Consider the following 23,800-nt stretch of genomic DNA (forward strand, 5'->3'; position numbering starts at 1 on the left):
TGTAGATTAACATTTGATTCCTCTTCTTCATAATTACTTGTGAATGTTACATATCCTTTTTATTATGTGTTATGTCGTTTTCATAAAGCAATTACACAAATGTTCAATCAACCAAGAAAACAAAGAGACAACAGATGCCAGAAATTAGGCTCCAAGCCAAGGAAAACCCAAAAACAATCATTCTCTTGTAGAATTAGATCAAAATGAGATATCTAGGACCAAAACTGCCACCAAAACTTCAAGTCCAACCCTCCTCCAAGTCACCTCCAAAGTTAAATTCAACATAGGTCAAACTATTCATCTTCCTAAAATCTCGCTCCTGAAATTCTGGGCCTCTAATAAGCTCTAAAACTGGTCTTATTTCACTGAAATTCCTCCACATGTGCGAGCTCTTTTTCTCCTTCTTCACCATTTTCTTCATTAGATAAGTGCAGAAGATATGTATGATAATGATGAGTGAGTGTCCATCAAAGTGATTGAATTGTCCTCTATATATATTTGTCTAGGAGGTCGAATAGTTGGCTCTTAGAAGCCTAGGCCGACTTGTTCCCAAAGAGGGCCGACTTGTACATTTTGGTAGACATTTACTCAATAAAAATTCAAAATTATTTTCTTTACAAAGTCCAAATGCGACTAGACTCAAATACATTTTTCTTTTTGTCGAAAATGTAACTAGTTTCGGTCTTCAACATTGTTATTGTACCCATTTCAATATGTACCTTGTGTAACAAACAAAAGAAGAAAAGAAAAAAATATTATTTAAAAGCATGGGTTTCATGCTCATTATTGATGAGCTTCAAGGTAAAACTATGTTCTTCATGCTTCTAGGTATTGTTAGGTCATAGGATATATAGTCATGATTCAAGAGATTCAACATCATGATTACACAACCATTCTAGGAAAAATATAACTTGTAAAAGAATTTATTTCGAGTCTAGAAAATCCTGGAAACCTCCAAAGTACAAGTCGGCCTAAAAGAGAGAATTCGACCCCTTGGAAAGGTTATATAAAGAAGCAATTTCGACCTCATTTGGCACATTCATTCACACAAGTCCGATCTCTCAAGAAATAGTTCGATCTGAATCTGGGGAGACCAAGAAGGCTAAAGGAAAGATCGCAAAAGAAGTTTTGAAGATTTGTTTTTGGGCTCTATCTCTCTCACACATGTGAAGAATTAGGGTTTCTACAGCTTCAAGGAAAGCCAAAATTGCGGGTCCGAATTGCAGAAGATCGAGTTTCAGTATCAATTTCCTAGTGTTGAAATAGGTAACTAGGTTTGGTCTTCATAAATATGAAATGTACTCTCGATTCTTGTATATTGTAAAAAGAAAAAAAATTAATATTATTATTTTTGTAGCATGGGTTTCATGCTCAAGGTCAATTTATTTATAGGTTAAGCACCCATTGAGTGCTTCTAGGTTTTGCCATTGAGTCAAGAATTCAATTGAGTCATTGTCATGCATGAAAGACCCCATTGGGCATCTTGTATTATGTAAAAGAAATTTATTTGAGTCATAAAAGACCCTCCAAGACAAGTCAACCTAGCTGCAACAACTCGGCCTATATGAAAGATCAAGTTGGCCTCATGGAGGCAATTCATACCCCTGGAAAGCCTATATATAAGAGGCATTCGACCTCATTTAAAGCACACATCCACGACATATAAAGAAGGAAGAGAAGAAGTCCTAAGGAAAGTAAAGTTCAAGAAGGAAACTAGAGTGGAAGTTTTTGGGTCTCTCTCTCTCTCTCATGTGCAAACTCTAAAATTCCTAGGTCGAAGTTGCTGGAAATGTTGTTGGTGTCGAAGTTGTTGGGGTTGAAGTTGTTGAAGAACTTGTTGCAGTCAAAGTTGTTGGAAATGTTGTTGGGGTCAAAGTTGTTGGCATCGAAGTTGCTAGAGAAGTTGTTGGAAGGTCGAAATTTGTTGTTGTAAGTTGTGCAAGGAAAGCTCATCAAGAAGAAAGGTTGGCTTGGTATTGGAGGGGTCTTTGTCAAGGATCTTAGGTCTTGGAATTCGTCATTTGAACATTATATAAGAAGCCAATAATTCTTGTGGGTTTTCCTCTCAAGAGGAGAGGTTTTGGCCTTGGCTTACAGCGTAAATTTTCTATCCTCTTGTCTCATTGATCTTCATTGTTTGGTAGTTGTTTGATTATAAAGAACACAATAATAATCAAGTGAAAGAAGAAGCTAATCAAGTTAAAATAAAAGAACATCACAAGCAGTTATCAAAGTAAGAGAAATCACCCATCCTAGTTGCCCCTTGATTTCTCAATAGCTAGAAGAGCAAATACTCTATTTTGACCTTGTTGACCTTGGGAGGATTTGTCTTGCTCAAAGAGGATCTCTTCAAGAACTAAAATAGGAATTTTGCAGCAGCTACAAGGCCAAAGTTGCAGGTCGAAGTTACAGGGTCAAAGTTGGAATCGAAGTTGAAGCTGAAAGTTGATTGAAGCAAGGTTGAGCCTTGTTGATCTAATCCTACCAGAAGAACTTCGTGGAGGGTCGACTTGGTACCTGGAGGAGGACTTGGTCTAGGGTTTGGGTCTTGATTGTCTCATTTGAAGCAGATTCTATAAGAAAAGAAGAGATTTGGGTTTTCCCCTTGGAGGGGTTTTGCCCTAGATTGGAGCCTAATTTTTGTATCTGTTGTCTTTACTATTTTTCTCTTGATAATTGTTTGATGAAGAAGAAATAATAAAGACAACATAAGAAGATAAATAAAGATCACAAGCAATTATTAAGGATAAGGAAAATTTGAATTAATAGTTGCCATATTGCATTTTCCAACACTTTTCTCTTTAGACTCTATAAGCATGAAGAACATGCTCTGACTAGAAATAAATAATAATAATGAATATAATAAATATTTTTGATGATGAAATTACATTACATTATGAAGACCGACACTAGTTACATTTTCAACAAGGGAGAGGGGAGAGATGTTGAGAAATCAAGGGCAGCTAGATTAGGGTGATTTCTCTTTACTTTGATAATTGCTTGTGATGTTCTTTGCTTCAATTCGATGTACTTATACTTAGCTTCTTCTTTACTTGATTATTATAATGTTCTTATCATCAAATAGCTACCAAACTATGAAGATCAATAGAACATGAGAGTTTCGCTGCACATGATATAAGCTCTCCCTTCAGAGGAAAACCCACAAGAATTCTTCTCTTCTTATAGAATCTTCAAATGATGAATTCCAACACTTCTTAGACTCTAGACAAAGACCCCACCAAGACCAAGTCAACTTCTCTTTTGATGAGGTTATCCTTCACAAATTCAACCCAAGTCAAACAAACCCAAATTTCAAATCTCAGCCTCCTCTTCAGATTTTCGACTTCCGCTTCAGGTCTACACTTTTCGGCGTTCCTACAATCACTACAATTTCGCATGTGTGTGAGATGTAGAACAAGAACAAGGCCTCCTTCTTGCTCACTTTAGCTTGCTTCTCTTCCTTGATAACTCGAATTTCAAACTTGATGTTTTAGCTTCAAACTTTGGTCCTTTTTGTGGACGGCAATTTTTGGTTTCACTGAAACAATGGATGCCCTAATTATTTTGCACGTGTGAGAGGAAGTAGCCCAAAAACAATCTTTAACACTTCGCTCACCTTCTTTCCTCCTTGTCCTTGTGATCGAACTTGTTCGATGTGCTCTTCAAATGAGGTCAATTGCACACTTATATATACCCTTTCCTTGGAGCTCGAACTGTCATCATGAGGCCGACTTCATCCTTTGTAGGCTGACTTGACCTCTTGTAGGCCTACTTGGTCTTAAAGGGAGACTATGACACAAATTTGACTTACATAAATTCTTTTGACTTGATACAAGATGCCCAATAGGGTCTTTTACATATGACAATGACTCTTTGACTTCTTTGACTCTATGACAAATCCTATAAGCACAAAATGGGTGCTTTGACCCATAAAAAAATTGACCTTGAGCATGAAACCCGTGCTATAAAAATAATAATAATAATTTTCTTCTCTTTACATCAAATACATAAAATCAATAGTACATAAGACATTATGAAGACCAAACCTAGTTACATATTTCAACACTCCCTCTTAACTAGGGAGGTATTCATAATACAGACATGGTACATGGACATTCTCATTCTCATACTGAATAATTCTCATAAAAAGAGTCGGATAGGTAAGCCATCTCATAAGCTATCTTATTAGCTTATATCAGTGCATCTCATTATATCAACCGGCATTGTCATATAGCAAGGCCTTGACTAACAGCTCTATCTCTCCACTAGATTAGAGCACAATGTTGGGGAGACAAATGATTTATAGACACCTTCATCATTGTCTCTCAAGGCACATACCCCATCCGGATGTTCACAAGATATGTCCTTTCAGGACCATTCCCATCTTGGATTTATGCATCCTCATGGAATTTCCTCTTCGACTACTCTTACCTATTGGATGCCCTACCCCATCCTCAAAGAGTATCGGTATCAATCTCAAATGCTTACCCAATCCTCCATTCTTTCTCCATTACATGAAGACACTAACGTCATTTCTATCGAAATGTTGTTCATTTATTATATCCTTACCTTTCCTATCGGGATCCTCATGATCTTGAAGGAAATTGGTTATGTCTTGGTCATCTTCGAAAATAGACCAATGATCTTCATAATCAGGGACGGAGGGTCAATGGATTGTGTCAATTATACATTTCCCTCTCTTTATGATATCACTACAAATAATTGAGGATGTGGATGCAGTTATGGCTAAGGCATTGGCCATATCATTTAAACATCGATCTAGAGCCCTGAAATGTAGTTCTTTAAAGCCCTTGATCATATGAATGATCCTTTCCCTATAAGGCTTAAACTTTTCATCCTTTGTCTCGAAAGTTCCCCTTATTTGTGAGACAACTAGGTGAGAGTCCCCAATTATGACTAATTGCTGGACTTTCTTTTATTGGGATGCCTCAAGCCCCAGTGATAGGGCCTCATACTCAGCAATATTATTGGTGCAAGTGAATAGGAGTCTTAAAGCAAATAGTAGGTACTCTTCAGAAGGGGATATGATGACAATGCCAGCGCCCGATCTAGCCTTAGAGTGAACCCCATCAAAATATATTACCCAAAGCCCACGTGTTGGGCTTCGAAATTGATACATTTTCTTACCTTATTTGCTTATCTTTATATTAGTTTTCTAAGCTTTTTGTGTGTAGAATACGATAATTCGTGTGATATAGATTCTAGATAGGAGTCAATGGCTTTTCATTACTTTATCTCCTTAATGAATCGATTTAAATCACGAAAGGCGTTGTTTACTTACGATTTGAACCGTTAATTGAACAGGGATATTTGATATCGGATGTTGTTCCCTAGAATAGTCGAGGAAGAACAAATTATGAGGAGTTGTTCGGGTTAATTATAACCAGTTGAACGAGATCGACTTCTATCATGGATGGATTAGTTGAAGAAAAGATCTTGGCCCTGCTATTCCAGGGAAACGTTGAATCGTTTTTCTATTTGAAAATAAACACATTTGTAATATAAAAATGAGGAATTGAACCTCAGTATCGGAGAGTTAGAAAAGTGGAAGCTATAGTCATTTTGATCTACATTATAAGTTTTTACAGACAATCCTTGTAATTTCCTCATTATAATTTAATGGAGACTTTTGCGGTTCGACCTTAACTTATTGCGCTAAGTTAGCTACGAGGCAGTTGAATTCCAACGATCTTGGGCCCAATCTTGGAACTACTATTGTCCTTTCTTGTATTATTAAATTTGTATTTTGCTTTCAGTCTTTGTTTTATAGTTATTCAATTGTGTTCTAGATCTAACCACTGATTATCAGATTTATTGTTACAGTATGAGTTTTTGCAGTAGTTACACTGGACTATCATAGAGTTAGATTAATTGCAATCGATTCTTCGAGTGTTATCTTTCCTTGTTGTTTCTTGTGATTAATGTAGAGTTGTTAATTACGAAGATTTGATATTATTTTTAGCAGATTCATTTCTAGTCATAGTGCTTTTCCTTTCATGCAAATGCAGTTTCCTAGGAAACAGCTTTGCATTTAGTTGAATTACTTCATTGTTTTCGGTAGGAGACTTAATGCTTTTATTCCTTTAGCAGCCTTGATTGTCTAAGCTTGAGGTCTAGAAGTTGAGAAAGAGTTGTCTCTTTTAGTAAGTGTGAGTTGTTCATTTCATTCTTATGCCTTTACCTTTCATTCGAACAATACAAGTTAGGTGAAATTAGCATTTCTCTTGCACAAACTGTGTGGACGGCCTTGAAATAAACAGACGAACTTTGGGTTGATGATATAATGTGTATAGGTCAGTTGATCCTTTAGGAACAACTAAACGCCCCAACTTTTTGGCATTGTTGGCGAGGAGGTTGTCAAAGAAGTGCTAGTTGTATCTCTGAAGGCTTAGGTATTGAAGAAGAAAGGTAAGAACCTGTGCATGCACTAAGTAAAAATGCTTGTACCTGTACCTGCCCTCAGCCGATACATTTAGATCACTTAGTGTGTATGACTAGGAAAAATCCTAGGACTACAAATCAAATAGTTATAGATCAAAAATCAACCTCAAAAACCACCAAAACCCAAGTTCAGCCTAGCCTTGGAAGAACGACCTTTATAGACAAAATCATTCACAAATCAGAGTCTCAAGCATCGATAGGTCCCCGAACAACATCTGGGAAGGGTTCTACTATTGCCCCTCGAGTAGCAGGGTCATCCACTGCAACTCACGCTGAGATTCATGACAAAACTGTAGGATCTGAGCAAAGCTTTCAAGATACATCCATTAGGCATCTCAGTCCTTCTAGTAAAAGTGAGGGGCATTCTTGCAATTTAAGAGAGGGGGAAGGTGAAATGAGTGAGCCATACCCATGACTTTCTAAGCCAAAATTTCTTACAACACCTGTTGTAAGGAAAGAACCTAAAGTTCCTGATCTAAATAATGTTGTGAGACCTACTCAAGGTCCGAAACCCAACCAACATATTACTTTCCGGATAATACCTCCTGATCACGAAATTCCTGAGGATTACTGGCAGATTTTTAACCAAATGGCAAACGCAACACCAAGAACACAAACTTCGACCATAGAATATCCTATTGTCGATCCACAAGCCAATGCACCAATGAAGGCTATCCCGTTACAGAATCTTCCAAATTTCCATGGAATGGCTTCTGAGGATCCTGACGCATTTCTGTTTGAGTTTGATGTTTTATGCTGAGGTTATGACTATACCACTGACCCTCAAAAATTGAAATTGTTTCCTTCTACCTTAAAGGGAGCAGCCTTACGCTGGTTCATGGGACTAGGAGGTGGTACCATAACCTCATGGGATCAAATGAAAGAAGCCTTCCTTACTAAATATCAGGACTATTGTCGATCCAGGGATTTAAAAGAAGAAATATTTAAAATGATGTCAAAGAAATGGAAGAATATGTTGAAAGGTTTCAATATAATTTGCAAAGATCGCCTTACACTACCCTACCTAGGGAAGCTTTGATTAAGGGCATGAAAGATGAATGGATAGAAACACTTAATCTAATGGGACAAGGTGATAATTCCAAAGAAGAATATGACAATATCATAAAACTATGTATCAGGTGCTCATGAGGAACTACGCGAACCAAATATGGAATTTGGGATCCTCTCAGTAGAACCAGCAAAACTGTAGGCGGAGGAGTAACTCGAGCAGAAATCGGTAATCTCTTAGAAGATTTTAAAATTGATATTTTGAGTACATTAACTACACAATTGGATGTCCTACAGGTAAAGCAAAAGTAGGTTGATGCAGAGCAAGCCCTGGTTATTTTCTGTCCTTGTTGTCGAAAGAAGCACAGCCGTAAAGAGTGCTTGCTGGACACAATTGAATTATGTGCTATATGTGCTAAAGATCACTCAACGGAACGTTGTCCCTCACTCCCTGGATTGAAGGTTGTATTCAAGGAAGTTGAGAAAGATCCAAAGCCAGCGTTTCTCATGGCACAACAATGGCAATAGCAGACTCTCCCTCCAGGTATGATGTAGGATCCTTCTTTGTTTTATTCCAGTCAATATGCTCAGCAACATATTCCTAGATCAGCATGGCAGAGCCAACAACCTTTTAATACCACTTGGCAATCTACTGGATAAACCAGCCATTTACTAGAACCTTGTGGCCAAATCAACGATATCCTACTTCTTAATGGCAAAACCCATCGAATAACTCATACCCTTCACATTGGGCAAACTCATCTACACAAGGACCAATGTGATCTCAGAACTGGCAGTGTCCTGCGGGACCGATTAATCCATCTGTCGAAAGTTGCCTCAATCACAACCACCATTGCAAGCTCCACTTCAATTGCCCCCAAATGTTCCCCTTGTTCTCCACATAATAAACCTGTGGTGCTCCCAATGGGTGTGAGGGCACACAAGTGACCTCATGCGTCTCCAAGTAAGTCAAAGATGCATGTAGACCATCTATAGGGATCAGAGGATGGTGTAAGTGATGCCACATCAGCATACAAGTCTTGGGTCATCTGTCAAGTGCATCGTACAACTTTGGGGCTGACTAGGAAAAGGTGAACCAGGTGCATCTTACTCGTCCAATAGGTGAATCTCGTGCAATCTCTAAACATCTCTTGGATCCATGGAGTGATGTCTATTGCTGTGGAGGCCCGTCGCTCTCAACACACACCCTACATGTGCCAATGTAGCCCTATGGAGGTTTAGGACCCCATATAGGGAGACCAAACCCAAGATGGAGACCACCTACAATCCTACATAAGATCTAATGCGTCCTGTAGCCTTCCAGTACAACACGTCATCAAGGAAATCGAGTAAAAGAGCTTACAAACCATGGACAACAGGGGGGTACTTCATAATGGCATGCCCTTCCATAATGGGCTTTGGCATGTGTTAATGTCTCCAAGCTTCAAATGGGGTCAACCAAGTATCCCAATAGGTGGTTTCTATTTCTAAAGGGGATAATATGTCCAAAGCACATCCTTTAAAAGGTGGTGTCATGTGATAAAGAGATGAATGGAGTAGGGAATGAAAAGGGCCAGCCCTGGGCCACATGATGGGGTGCAAGGGTAGCTAGTAAAAGGGAAGCCCACACTTGGGTATATAATGTATAGGAGGGAGCAATCGTGGTACATGAGGTGCCTCGGGCTTGATTTTTCCACCCTTCTTTATATGCCTTTTGCCTTTTATGATTTTTCTTTAATTAATTGCTCAGGGTTCAAGGGGTAAGAGCATGATGTGTGAGATATAGCAGTGGATACCCCCTTTAAGGTAGGGCAGTTCATTGCCCACCAGGGATTGGGAAAATCATGGGTTCCTAAATGATAAAGGAGGTTTATAGGGCTTGTAGGAACCAGGGTGATGGCCATGATGATAGGGTAGAGCTCATGTATTGGCTTTTTCCCACGTGCTAAATGTGTTTGTCCCGGCCATCTTTTGCATTTTGTGGCACATTTCCTGTTAAATGTGGCCAATTATGCTTTTACTTTTCTTTTTAGCTGCATCAACCTCTAAGGCATCATTATAGGCCCGACCCAAGGTGTGGACAAGGGGAAGGGGAAAGCCAACCCTATGTGGACCCAATGGAGGAATGTGGACCCATGTAATTGTTGGCATTATGATACAGGTATGACACAAGTGTCGTCCTTGATGGCAACTCTCTCAGATGAAAGATCACAGTATAGCAGGTAAACAACAAGAATGAAGAAAGAAAGGTATACGCAAGTTCACTATATACCAAGTCACATATACATGCAGGTTCACTATATACAAAGTCGCGTATACGAAAAGGTATACGCAGGTTCACTATATACAAAGTCGCATATACGAAAAGGTATACGCAGATTCACTATATACCAAGTCACGTATACACACAGGTTCACTATATACAAAGGCGCGTATAATGTACACACGCACTTTCATAGAAGGAAAGGCGCATACATGTCGAAAAACTAAGTTTTGGTCTGTGGTATTTGGACCACGGTATTTTGGTATTGGTCCATGGTATTTAATCCGAGGTATTGACCCCAGGTATTGGGTCCAAGGTATCGATCCTACATGGTTTTGGACCATGGTATTGAGAGAGGCCTAAACCTATATAAGGAGAAGAAGATCATTAGGCCAAAGTGCAAGTGTGCAAGTGATGAATATCTGATGAAGGGTGAGATCTAGTATGCAAGTTATGGGTATGTGATGCTTTGTTAAGGATGCACCTATGTGGCGAATGAAGGTTGATGAACCGGGATCATGAAGACTAAAATGCATTATCATTATATGGTATGATCATGAATAGTTCAAATCTGAATACTGACGCATGTCTTATCCTTTATATCTTATGTTCTAGGTATATCTGAAGTTGAAAATTGCAGCGAAGATATAAGTAATTATTTTCATATCTGTACGCGGGTTCCCTTTGGTGAAAGAGCGTATACACACTGGTTCGACACAACCAAGTAGCGTATACATTATGAGATTTGATATTTGAGGTTGTTTTTGGTTCTAGTGGTTGTTGCAGAGTTCTGGGTTCTGCTCTGTGTTCTAGTGACTGTGTTTTGATGACAAGGTTTCAGTGATTCAGTTGTTGGGTGATTCAAAGATTGGTGATGCAGATATAGTTGATGGTTGTATTGCAGTGGTGATTGTTTTGTATTGATGGATCCAGTCTGAAAATTTATGAAACGTGGTCCCTGGAAGAAAAGAGAAGGTCGTAGCCTTCTGTAGGTCGGCGCCTACATACTAGTAAATATATCGGCTAGTACAAGAGCTAGGGGGTTGTAGCTCCCTTCCAGTAGAAGCTGGAGAACGAGAGAAGGTTGTAGCCTTTTGTAGGTGGGTGCCTGCGTACTGGTATGAGTCTGCGCCAGTACAAGATTGTAAACAGTTTTTCTTATCTTAAAGAAAACAACAGCAGGTGGTTTTTGTCCCGCATTAGGTTTCCACCTTATATCATGGTGTTCATGTGTGTTTCTTATGTGTGATGATCTGTTTTGTTTTACTGCACCTAGTTACTGTTTATATGGTTAATGAAGTAATAATGCACTGATTAAAGATCAACATATGATGAATTAATTGAATCATAAGTTTGTTGGATATACGCTAGTTTCCTTAAGAACAGTTGCATGTACACGCGAGTTACCTTCATTGAAGTAGCGTATATGAATTTGAGTATGGAAATGAAAAAATTATTGATTTGCTAATACCGATCCACCCCCCCCCTCAGTGTTATTTCCAACAGTAATACCATCCCTAAAGCCTAAGGGTCAGTAAAAGAGATCGCACGGGAATACAGTACAATGTTAACATCCGAAAAGAGGTCTATGGGACAGGAGCACAGACCTAGCCCATTGTTTCCATCGAATCCCCCCATTAATCCATGCCCAGAAGTGTCCATGATAAGAAAACTATAATACTCAATTAACATATGACAAGGCATACATTTAGGGAGGCCCACCTTCAAACATACGATCATCGAAGATGGATGAGGGACCACGTGGCTGCCTCAGGTGGCAGAAAAATGGCACAATGAGCTAGTTGGTGGCTGCAAGGGGTTGTTGGCTGCCGGTTGAGGACTATCTTGGAGAAAAAATTTCTACTAGGGATATCACCAACAAAATGGTGGGTAACAGACCCACAACCTTTGAAGATGATGCCACAAAGACCACTTGGAATCCAAGTTTCCACAAGGATTTTAGGAGCTAAGAATCTTCTTGACAAGTCATATACTCTACTTAGAACTCCCCTAAGCCCTTCCTAGAAATCCTGCATCTTGATTTCCAAGCAAGCAAGCCATAAATTTGAGCCTCTCTTGTGAATAGGCTTCTAGGATCACCTTTCATCCTATCATTGATCTATTCATCTTCGTGATCCTTATTATACTGTGTCTCCTCCCAATGATGAAAGTCTGTAAAGAGCAAGGAGCCATAGTTGAGGTGACAGTGGGCTATCGCTCCATTGTTGCCCTTGACCTTGTAGTTGCCCTTTTGGGATCCCCTCCTAGGACCCCTACTAGTTTGAGTGGTAACGACAGCCTTGGTAATATATACGCTGACACAATAAATGTAACATTGGTTCTGGTGGTGTCGAGCCATTACAATTGGAGTGGACTTTGTTCCAGCGAATTACCATAGAAAATCATACTTATTATAATAATAAATGATGAAAGAAAGTTTTAGGATTACAATAACGTAAAAGGAAGTTTCTACATGGAAAAATATTAGCTTGGCTCTGCTGCCCTCTTGTGCACTACAAAAACCATAGCTTGCTTTGCTCGCTTTGTGATGGAAACCCCGAAGGGGGCTCCTCCCCCTCCTCCCCCTGATGATGTCGTAGCTTTTCAGGCTTTAGTGGTCGCTCTTTTGAATAAGCCCAAGAGTAAAGAGGCACAGTCGAAGTTCATCAAGAAGTTTGATGTCATTCCCTCAGTGGCTCTTCTATCAGGTGTGCAAAAAACAACATTGGCCTTTTTTATCATTCCCTTATGGGAAAGTTCACGGGGAGGTGGTCATCCCCTCGCTCAATGGATGGGTGGATCGACAAAACCTGGAAATCGATGATGAAGGGCAGCATCAAGCTTTATGCGTGCAGTAACGGATTCTTTTCTTTTCTTTTCAAACTCAAGGAAGACAAGATGTAGTCTTTGGAAATGGTCCCTATTTTTTCAGATCTAGAAGGATGTATCTAAATAAGTGGTCTCTAGATTTTAACCGGATGAAGACATCACGAATGCAATCCCCATTTGGTTTAAACTTCCTCGACTCCCACTCTCCTATTGGAGTGATAACCGTTTGAGAGCAATTGGAAGTGGTGTAGGAAAATATTTGAACACGGTTCAACCTAAGGGATCTCAGTTTACTTGTGCTAAGATTTGTGCGGAGGTAGATCTGGAAAAGGGCTTTCCTTTAGAAATTGATCCCACATTGGGGGGATAGACTCATTGTCAAACTCTTGATTACGAGCAAATCCCCTTCAAATGTCGATTTCCCTTCAAATGTCGATTCTGCCACGAATATGGTCATTTCGCTAGGGACTACAAGAAAGCCCTTGCTAACAAGGGGGCCGATCCACTTGCAGATCAAGAAGATCAATGACAGACCCAAAGACGAGGAGGAAACAAAGGAAGAACTATAGGGAATAAGAATCAAAATGCTCAAAATAAAAATGGGGCTTCAACATCAGCAAACCCATTATGTATTGCAAAATCACGCAGAAAATGAATAGGAGGAACCAAACCCTAATTTGAATAAGGGGGTTTTTGGCAAGGAAGCAGTAATAGTGGAGCATGAAGATGGGGAACCAAATGAAACAGAGGAGGTCCCAAGCATTGAGAAAAATTCAAATCTTCATCAAACGGAGACGATTCTTGTAGAGTCTTAACAACAAACAATGCGATTTCTCCCCGCGAGTCCAAGAATGTTTAAGGAGGTCCCTCTACTACAAGAGTCATCACTTAAAATATGGCGCAATACTTATTCTGGGCGGATGAAGGAAATAGCCATGGAATGGAAAGCAACAAAAAAAGGCAAAGGAAAACCATTCAAGAAGACAGCTTGGGAAAAAGAGGCAGAGAAAAACAAGAAATCAAGTAATCAGTTGGTAATCACAGAAATCTTAAAGTCAAAAGATTTTAAAGGAGTGGAAACACCAGAAGGAGGAGGAGGTTCCCACCAAAAACCTTCTAAGAAATGATGAAAGTTTTGTCCCGGAATATAAGGGATTTGGGAAGCCCCATAAAATCCATGTTGGTTAAGGATTTGGTGAAGTAGGAGAAGTCGTCGATACTCCTATAGGAAACCAAGCTCGAGGAAAAGGAATCCAATAAGTCAGCCAAGTCCTTTTGGAGAGAAAGCAATGGAATAACGCAGGGCTCAAGAAGAGCTTCAAGAGGTTTTGGTATGTATTGCTCTGAAATCCATTTTAAATTAATTGACAGCATGAAATCCCAATTTTGGATAGCAAATCTTCTGAAAAGAAGGGATTCGAGTGAGCGAATTCCTATCATTAATATATTTGCTCTTGTGCAATATGGTGATAAATCAGAATTTTGGGACTACTTAAACTCTATCTAAGAGAGGATCTGGCATAGCAACTACATAATCGGGAGAGATTTTAATACAATATTGAGATCTGCAGAGAAGCGAGGAGGATATCTTGTCGAGATCCCTTCAGAAAGCGTATGGAAAACTTGATAAGTCAATGGAATTTAGTGGATATTCCCCCCCAAAGTTGGTAAATTCACTTGGACGAATCGCAGGAGTGGAGACAGTCATATAGCTACTCGTTTGGATAGGTTACTAATTCATAGTAGTTGGTAGTTGAGGGGATTGGAATGTATCTCTTCAATCAAGGCGCAACGAAAATCGAACCATCACCCAATTTCTTTGATGATTGATCGTATCGATGACTTAGGTCCAATCCCGTTCAGATATAACCCTACATGGTTGAAGGAAGAAAGCATCGTAGATTTAATCAAACAAGCGTGGAGAACCCCAACGGTGAGATCACGTGCATATGTGTGGGAATCTAAACTAAAATTTGTAAAACATATGTTGAGGAAATGGTTCAAGGAAAATTATCAACCCCCTGGACATAAGCAAGTGGGGTTGATGAAAATATTAGAACTACATCAAATCCTAGTTGAGGAAAGTAATGTAGAGCCATGACATCTTGGAAAAGAAAGAGAGCTTACAAAGAATTGTTTTACAGTAAGTGGACAAGAGGAAGAAGAATGGCAATTAAAATCCCAAAGCTTGTGGCTTCAAGTAGGAGATCAAAGGTCCTTCTTTAATAAGCAAGCAAAAACTTTTGAATTAAGGAATCAAGTTAAAGAGATAGCCCCTGATGGAAGGTTGTTAATTTGTGTAACATGTTCTTTGCTTAGGTCAATTACTTCAATAATTCATAAGAGCCCAAGTTTAAATCCATTAGCAATCACATAAACTATTATCTCATTGACAGTGATTGAAGAAAGAACATAAATAACATATGCAAAAGACAAGCCAAGACAAGAGAACACCGAGATTGGCTCAAGCCAAGGAAAAACCCCAAGATGGGGAAAACCCTTGATCAAATCTTCTTATTATTAACATCAAATGTTCAGCAGAGAAAGAGAGGGAGAAAATACAATTAATGATAAGGAGGCAGCCCAGGCAAGTCTTCCATTCTGCCTTCAAACAATAGCAACGAGATTTTGCCCTAACCAAAGATCAATAGTAGACAGAGCAGCTACAAGGAAGTCTCCAAATAGAGTTCGGTCCTAGTTCAATTAGTGTGGCCTTCATAACTGATTATAATGAACCCAAAACGGATATATACAAGGCAGTGAAGCCTAGTCAATGTGATGATGTAACAACAGAAGATCTCGAACCAGGTTAGGAATTGATCATAGTCCACATTAACCCATTCAAATTCCTTCAACAAGGTTTCCAATCACTGCGGCTAGCATCCTTCTTCATGTTGCCTATCATGGTTGCCTGTAACTTGATTTGTTGTGGGGATAAGGCCTAACGGCTCCTCCAACTAGCCCAGAATAGGCCTGCGGACCTCATGTAATTACTTCAAGGCTTGCAGCCTATCCAAACAGGGAGAAAATAACACAAACCATCCACCAATATGCCTTGGACTATCCCTGTTGCATTTCGGACCCATCAAAGCCCACAACCAGATCTTCAAACAACCCTTAGCTACCTTGGCCCTGTCCTCTTTGTGTTGCGGCTCCCACAGAAGATGATACCTTTGAGTTTGATGCCCAAAACGATGTGTCTAATGAGAATGGAGGACACCTATATATATAACAATTTGTCCTTATGGAGGTGAAGCCAACCTTGACACTTAGACCAAATTTGAATTTCAAATTTTCAATTTCCCTGCCTTAATAAAGACATGTCTTGTAGAATTTCTTTTAAATAAATAAACATTTTCCCTTATCCAAATTCAATGATCTTTAGGTCAATTTTGGTCCTCTCAAAAAGAGGAATTCAATGCCACAATTATCTTCCCCAAGGAGCTAACCAAAGTGGAATTTGTCCCTAGTTTCCAATTTTAAACAGGTCGAAGTTGACCACCTTTGAGGACATTAAACACAAAGCGTTTCGTCATTTCAGGCCCTCTATCAAGAGAATAGGAGGTTGACATGTCCCAAGCTCAAGAATTTCTTCAATGTATCCCCTCTATTGTATCGGATTCTGCTAACCTGGCTCTAAATAAACAAATAGAGGAGGCAGAAGTTTCGGATGCAATATGGGACTTGGATCCAGATAAGAATCCCAGGTCCGGACGGTTTCATCATAAGCTTCTATAGAGCCTTTTGGATTATGATCAAAAAGGATTTGTTGTGGATGTTGAATAGTACAACATGAAAAGATAAGATAGGAGCTAGTACTAATTCGTCCTTTCTTGCTCTCCCAAATATACAAATCCGGTGAATTTCACTCTTTTTCGTCCCATATCTCTTGGAAACTTAGCTTACAAAATTCTAACGAAGGTCTTTGCATCAAGACTGAAAAAGTTATTGACGAAGTATATCTTAGAGAACTAGCGTGGTTTTATGCAACAGAGACAAATCTTGGATAGTATCATTCTCATCCATGAAGTAATTCATTCAAGTAAGGAGTTCGCGAGTCGGGAATGGTGATTAAATTGCTTTTGATCGCATAAGACATTTTTTCCTTTTCTTAATGCTTGAAAAATTGGGATTTTACAATGAATTTATACAATGGATCAAAGCATGTATTGGTTAGCATCGTTGGTTAATGATCGACCCGCCCCTTTCTTGTCACATCTAGAGGTCTAAGGCAGGGATACCCTCTGTGTCCCCTCTTCTTTACATCATTATGGCTAAAAGTCTAACCAAGAATCTGGAAAAGGCTAGGTAGGAAGGTAAGTTGGTGGGGCTGAGTATTGCGCGGAATGTTAAGGGAGTGAACCATTCTCAATTTGCAGATGATACTCTCCTGCTTGGGGAGCCTCTAAAATAATAGTAGCTCGCTTCAAAAAGATTCTACATTCTTATCTAGATCTATCTAGATAGATGGTCAACAAAAAGAAATGTCAATTGTATGGGTGGAATTGTCTGAATCTACATCGATTGAGATGTCGCAGATTTTAGAATTCCCTGTTGCTCTAGAATGGAGGTCATTTAAATATCTAGGAATACCAATTTCATTGGGCACATCCAATGCAGATGATTGGGAGGAGGTCTTGCAAAAATTAAGGAAAAGAATCCAATCCTTGGATGCGCAATGGTTAAATGTGGCAAGAAAGGGAGTATTAATAAAGTCAGTATTGTCCTCCCTCCCAGTGTATATGGGTTTAGGACTGCTTGCACCCAAGGGAATTATTCATCAAATTAGCGGTCTCTTGAGAAACTTCCTTTGGCAAGGAGGGAAGAATAATGAAAACAGATTTCATCTAGTGAATTGGAGCATTGTTCGTTTACCCAAAATCTTTGGTGGATTAGTGATCAAAGATCCCGAGCCTATGAAACTGGCTCTAGGTGCCAAGATAGTGTGGCATCTCCTCTCAGACTCTAAGCAAATGGTGGAAGATGGCCCTTATCCATAAATACTTCCACAAGAATAGGCTTCTTCGAACAGAAAAATAAATTCGCTAGACAAGGCATCTAAATATGGAAATTATGTAAAGCGGTGGCCCCTATCATCGTGGACAAATTGGGATGGCAAGTTGGAAATGGCGTGCGCATCATTTTATGGAAGGATCAAATCCCATCAGCAGATCTAGTGGATGAAAGTGTTGGAGTTAAGGAATTGGCCAATTGGATGGAATCAAAGGGATATGTTAAAATCGTTGACATTTCGCAGTGGGATGACAATGGTCATTAGATTGGTTGGCATTGTCCAGATATCACCCCAAATATTCAACCTCATTGGTTATGTTCAGTCAAAGCTTTAAAGGGATTTGTTGCAATAGTAACCTCAAAGTTGGATCGGCAAATATGGATGGGCAGTAAGAATAATGCCTACTCAGTAAATGCAAGATACGAAACATTGATTCAAAAAAATTTGCAACCTCCTTCAAATCGACTTTGGGGAAGAATATGGAATAAGGATGGTATGCCTAAAATTGATATTTTATGTTAGAAGTTGGTCCATGGGAAAGTTTTGATAGAAGAAAAGGTTAAAAAAAGAAATATACAAGGACCTGGTTGATAGGTTCTATGTGAGAAGGCAGAAGAAGACATTCCTCACGTCTTTTGATAATGTCTCTTCACTATGGAGGTCTGGAAAATAGCCTTGGAAAAAGTCAAAGAAATATCAAACATCCTTGAGAATTGGCAAGAAATGTTTGAGCAATGGAAACAAAAAATCCCTTGGCAACGAAAATCAGACTCAATCGTCATGAGAAGTTGGATGGCTCTTCCAAAGTATCTGTGTTGGGCGGTTTGGATTGCCCGCAATCAAGCAATCTTCAATGACATCTGACCCAATCAAGTTATCTCGGCCTCCAAAGTGACTCAATTGCTTTTTGGGACAATCTTTGCTCGGGGTTACGATTTGGAGGAACTCAATGATTTGTCATCGAGTGAATGGGACTAGCTCAACCTTGGTCAAATCTCAAATCAAGCTGGTAGCTTCAATTATAAGAATCTTGCCATCGAACCTCACATAATGAGAATGGAGTATGATGAATTTCAGAATTGGAGGATTAACAAGGAACAATATTCCCTCTTTTTCGATGTAGCTTTGAAAGGTAACCCCGGGGAGGTAGGAGCGGAGGTGTTATTTTTAGCCTTGGCGAAGAAAAACAAATTCAATACCCTTGGGGTTTGGGGATCTCATCTAACAACCAGGCCGAATTCTTAGCCCTGTGGAAGGAATTAGACTTGGCAATATGGAGTAAAATTCGACATTTAATGGTCTTTGGATATTCGATGATAGTATTTCAACAAGTTTGTAAGCTCAAAGAGGATCCTGCAGAAATCCAATCCTCCATCTTGTATAGAATCAGTTTCAAATAGCAAAGTTTGAGGAATTCTTTCACATAAAGAGGCATCTAAACTCAACACCAGACTCATTAGCAAACCGGCGCATCTCCCTAGAACAATGAGTGACGGTTCATAATGACAACAACATCGTTATAAAACATATACCATGATAATCCCAATCTCAATACAAATTTCAGGGGTATTAAATAGAATTAATGGAAGATTTTAAGGGTGGCTTGTCCAATGTCCAAACGTCTAACTCCACCATGGAATGTCGAACATGCTAGTTATTTCTTTCTTGCTTTGGTGGCCCCTCCACTTAGCTGAAGGTTGGATTCATGCATCCATTTGGTTTCTCCTTGCGATCGGTGTCATGGCAGTGGATAGGTGGATGTTGGTTCAACCCATTAATAAATCTGGATGGCCTCAAAAGTGATGGCACTCTCATACTCAAGATGTAGCATACACGCTTTTGTTCTAAGTTGCAGGTAACGTTGCCAAGGGTCCGTTTCTGGCCAGAAACGAAACGGAAACGAGGAAAAGAAAACTTCAAGTGTTAATTGGAAACTCCATCATACGGCCTGGAAACTCGTTTCCGGCCGTACTGGCCCATTTCACGCCAGAGAAACGTGGCCAGTATGGCCGAAAACGAGTTTCCAGGCCATACGGCAGAGTTTCCAATTAACACTTGACGTTTTCTTTTATTTTTGTTTTTTTTTCGCTTGTAATTTTTTATTGGGCAACTAAAATATCTTCTGGATGCTTCTAGATGCCTCTCTCAAGTTATAAAAAAGAGGATTTTTTGAGTGGGGCAACCTAATGTTCAAACCTATGGCCCCAGTGTTGATATGCAATTCATGGTAATGCTAAATTCTTAAAGTAAAAGGATGAAAATGAACGATAGAGGAAATGTCACTTTCATTTTCATCATTTTACTTAAATTTTTAACATTACCATGAAATGACTCGGGATGTTTGAGAGTGGTTTTGCCCTCATTGGATTTCATATGGAGAGAGTAGAATTTTACATCTCACTAAAAATCCAGCAGACTTATCTGTTTTTCTGGATTTCAGGACAAGGGGGATTGCAATGTTACCATTGGATTTTGTCATGTACTAGGGTATGGAACTTGTATTTAATCAAGAGAACCAAGCCCTCTATGCAGGGGAAACTTCCCAATAATCAAAAGCACCTAGGGTACTACGGTATGGAACTTGTATTTAATCAAGAGCACTAAGGTCGTTCGACTATGTAGGAGGAGACTCCCAATCAAGCACGAGACAAGAAATTAGAAATTTCTCGTGGCTGATTTTGGATATTGCTATTTTCATTATGTGATCATTCATGAGTAAATGTGATGTAAATTTAGAGACTTATAGTTTATGCATTGACAATTGACAATTTAATCATAATGTAATAAATCAGAATGTATCATGTATGCTTTATGATTGCACATATTTCTTAAATGTCTTATATATATATATATATATATATATATATTGTTTCCCCATTTCCAAAATTTCGGGCGGCATGTTTCGTACCCATTCCAAACTCGTACTCGTTTCCCTGTATCGTGCAACTTAACTTGTGTTACAGAGGTATTAATTTAGTGATGGAACGCTCTGCTCAACGAATGCAGTGGAATGATTGTCGTATGGAAAATGCAGCAACAAGCGATGGGCTCAGGGAGATTGGCTTGCATGCTTATAAGAAGAGGTTGTGTGGCATTGCTTCTCTAAGGATACTAGTCTGGTTTACTGCTTATCCTGTAGCAAGGAAGGTCAAGGGTGTGGAGGTTCTATTGGAGCGCCATTCCAGTATTGAGAAAAGATGAAATCACTGTTCAATTGGCTCAGCCGATGGCATCCATGGATATCATTCTGTCCCTGCTTTCCAGGCAAGGGAAAATGGTGCTGGCAGAATCCCAAGCTCATTTCATGTTCTTGAACCAGAGAAACAGTCTGTTGCAGTCCAAACTGGAAAGATTGCAAGGAACTTTTGAAAGATTAAATCTCACGCTGGACAGAAAGGCACCCTCGCTTGATTTAGCGGCAATTGAGGCAAACAAGGAAGCGCTTGAAGAATTTGATGGTCAGAAGGGAGCACCATCAAAGCAGCAGGAGATGGCAGCCGAGGAGGTAAATGAGGATTGGCTTCTTAACCTTCTCAGACAAGGCCTGAAAATGCTGGAATTGAAGGCAATCATGTTCTTGGGGTGAATATTGAAGGATAGTTTCTCTTTCAGTTTTAACTTATGTTATGCAAATATATAGTTATCTTAGGAGTGTTCTTGTGACTATATAAGTTAAGACAGGTTAGAATAGTTGTATCTAGCCAGAAAATAAAAAGCTCCAGTCTTTTTTGGACATTTCTGAACTTAAACGATGAAGATTTTGTCAGAGATGTAAAAGGTTCTGGCCTTCAAACCAGATTGAATTAATAGAAAAGCCATAATCATTTCTTTTAGAAAATAATAATAATAATAAATGATGAATTTTATCCATGATCTTAACATCGTAGCTGTCAACTCATACAAAAACGACAAAAGCTTACGAATAGATTAATCTTCCATATACGATTTGCCTGTATCCATTACCACATATACTTGATGAAGAAGTTCCCAGCAGTATGAAAGAAGAAAATAGCAGAAACATAGAACTTTAAATAAGGTAGAAGAAAAACCCACATCTGCACGAAGCTTTAATGCCTCCCTTCCAGGAATTTCTCTGAGACTATCCATCAGACCTACATGTCACGAGCTTTTTTCAGTGGCTTGACCAATTCACGGAAATTCACCATTGGCAATCAGAAGATTAGAACTGAGAAATATGAAAGCTAATCAAATCACTTCAAGACCACGCATAACATACCTGTTGCTTGAGATTCGGTTTTGTACACAGAACGCACAAGACTCTGAATCTGATTTCCCGCATTCCTATTAAAGAAATAAATACTTGGCAATAAATAAGCTGACAGATACAAATTTGCAGACAGAATATCTCGAAATTTTTCATCTACTTAAAGTTGTCTAGTAAAAGGATATGTTAAAAACTAAAACCTATTGAATATAACATAAGGTCAGACAGATGTACATACTTGAGCTTCATTTGACCCCGTTTCATCTCTTCTTCAGCAAGTGTTGCCCTCTCCTGATGCATGAACAGTATTAAAAAGTTGAAATCTTTCCCCTTTCTGAAAATAGAACTTCATAATTTTATCACTTTCAAAGAAACAACACCATCATTTTGTCATTTTTATCCGAATTCTCAATTTAGTATACATGGGTAGCTGCTATAGTAATAACCTCAAACTACTTAAATAAGAACAACTGAAATGCAGTAAAAACTTTGAAATGATTGGAACAAAAGAACTTCAAAAAAAAATGAGGAAATTGGGCATCAAACCTTAAAGAATACTACATTAAAACAACAAACATGAAAGGAAAGAAACATCAAATTTAAATTAAAAGAAGCATCAGCAGGGGACAAAAAATGATTGAATAGAATTCCACGATTGATGGAGACAAAACATGTGCACACGTGAAGACAACAAAAAAGTAATCAGATAGCTGCGTTTAAACAGAAATTTTATGTACCTGCAGCTTTCTGCTTTCGTTCTTCAGTAGCTCAACTGATTGTCTAAAGTCCTTCACCTTGTTCTCTGCACTTGCAAGCAAAGACTGCACAACTAATAATGATTAGAAATATGATAATAACTGAATATGCACAAAGAAATTTAGCATTTTCCAGTAAAAAATGCTATTAGTTGATTTTATTCAAAACATGAAAGCTAGACAAAACAAATCTAAGCAGAGTCTTAGTTGCACATACAAAACAAACATATCCATCTACCCAGGGGTGATGTCATCCCATTATTTCAGTTGCATAAAAATCTAGGAAAGATCCAAATAGGAAAAAATAAGTATCACATATATAACCAAAATGTAGCTGCCTATCCTCGGAATAAATACTAAGCTTGAAACCAGCAGGATGAGTCCCGATCTTCTCATTGTATATGGTGTCTTACTATAAAATAGAATTCAAAGTTTATGCCAAATGGCTGACAATTAACTGAACAAAGATATTCATTTTTCCACATCGATTAACAGACTGATGCATTGGCCTTCAAATGGTGCTTAGAAGAGATAAATTTGTCCCAGCACACACGATGTTGGTTGACTCTCCAGAGATAGAAACATATGTTGCACAAATCTTATCTATATCATTTCCAAATGAATTTCATAACCATGCAGATGTACAAAAAGTAAAGATAGAAGTGAAACACACATCTATGTGAAGCTTCAATGCTTCCAGGAATTCCTGTCAGGCTATCCATTAAACCTGCATGTAAGTCTTCTACAATGTTTTGACAACTTCACTGAAAACTTCCAATGGCAATTTAAGGGCATAAGGTGAACAATGAGAAAGAGAATCAAATCAGTTTTCTATATTACAAAAGTTTTGTAGGAAAATGTCCATTGATTTTAATGTCATCCAGGAAGCCCATCAAACTACGCCACCCAATGAAAAACATACATGCAGGAACTATGAAAACTCACACCTGCTATAAATGTCCAGAAAGAACAGCCAGAGGAACCTAACTCAGATCTGTGTTACGCTGAGCCTCAGATAGAGTAAGTATTCAATCATGTCAAAAATAAAATATTAAAAGGAAAAAGCTGGATTGCCTTTAGGAATTATTGAGAAATTCGATGAAGTATGCTTAGTATATTTATTGTACTTTACGGTTACTGGTCCACTTTATGCGATGTTATCCTCTTGGGGGAATTTCAACGCCTACACCAAGTCTTTATAGATACTCATCATGACAGATTCGAGGATGCCCGTTGTCTTCAAG

The 23,800-nt window shown here is 38.8% G+C and overlaps 1 protein-coding gene across 1 annotated transcript in view; it reads right to left on the reverse strand.

The window, feature by feature from the left end:
* Positions 1–23,800, reverse strand: part of LOC149238175 (chromosome-associated kinesin) — a 215,609-nt gene that overhangs the window by 60,548 nt on the left and 131,261 nt on the right. Inside the window, exons 5-8 of the mRNA XM_089372929.1 lie at positions 22,539–22,622; positions 22,040–22,092; positions 21,814–21,878; positions 21,630–21,688 (exon numbers count right to left, since the gene is read on the reverse strand). Coding sequence (XP_089229055.1) covers positions 21,630–21,688; positions 21,814–21,878; positions 22,040–22,092; positions 22,539–22,622 — 261 coding nt within the window. The remainder of the gene's footprint in view (positions 1–21,629; positions 21,689–21,813; positions 21,879–22,039; positions 22,093–22,538; positions 22,623–23,800) is intronic.

Source organism: Pinus tabuliformis, chromosome 8 (genome assembly GCF_031772625.1).
Source record: "Pinus tabuliformis cultivar Carrire ecotype Pingquan chromosome 8, CPIR1, whole genome shotgun sequence".
NCBI classification, from domain to species: Eukaryota; Viridiplantae; Streptophyta; class Pinopsida; order Pinales; family Pinaceae; genus Pinus; species Pinus tabuliformis.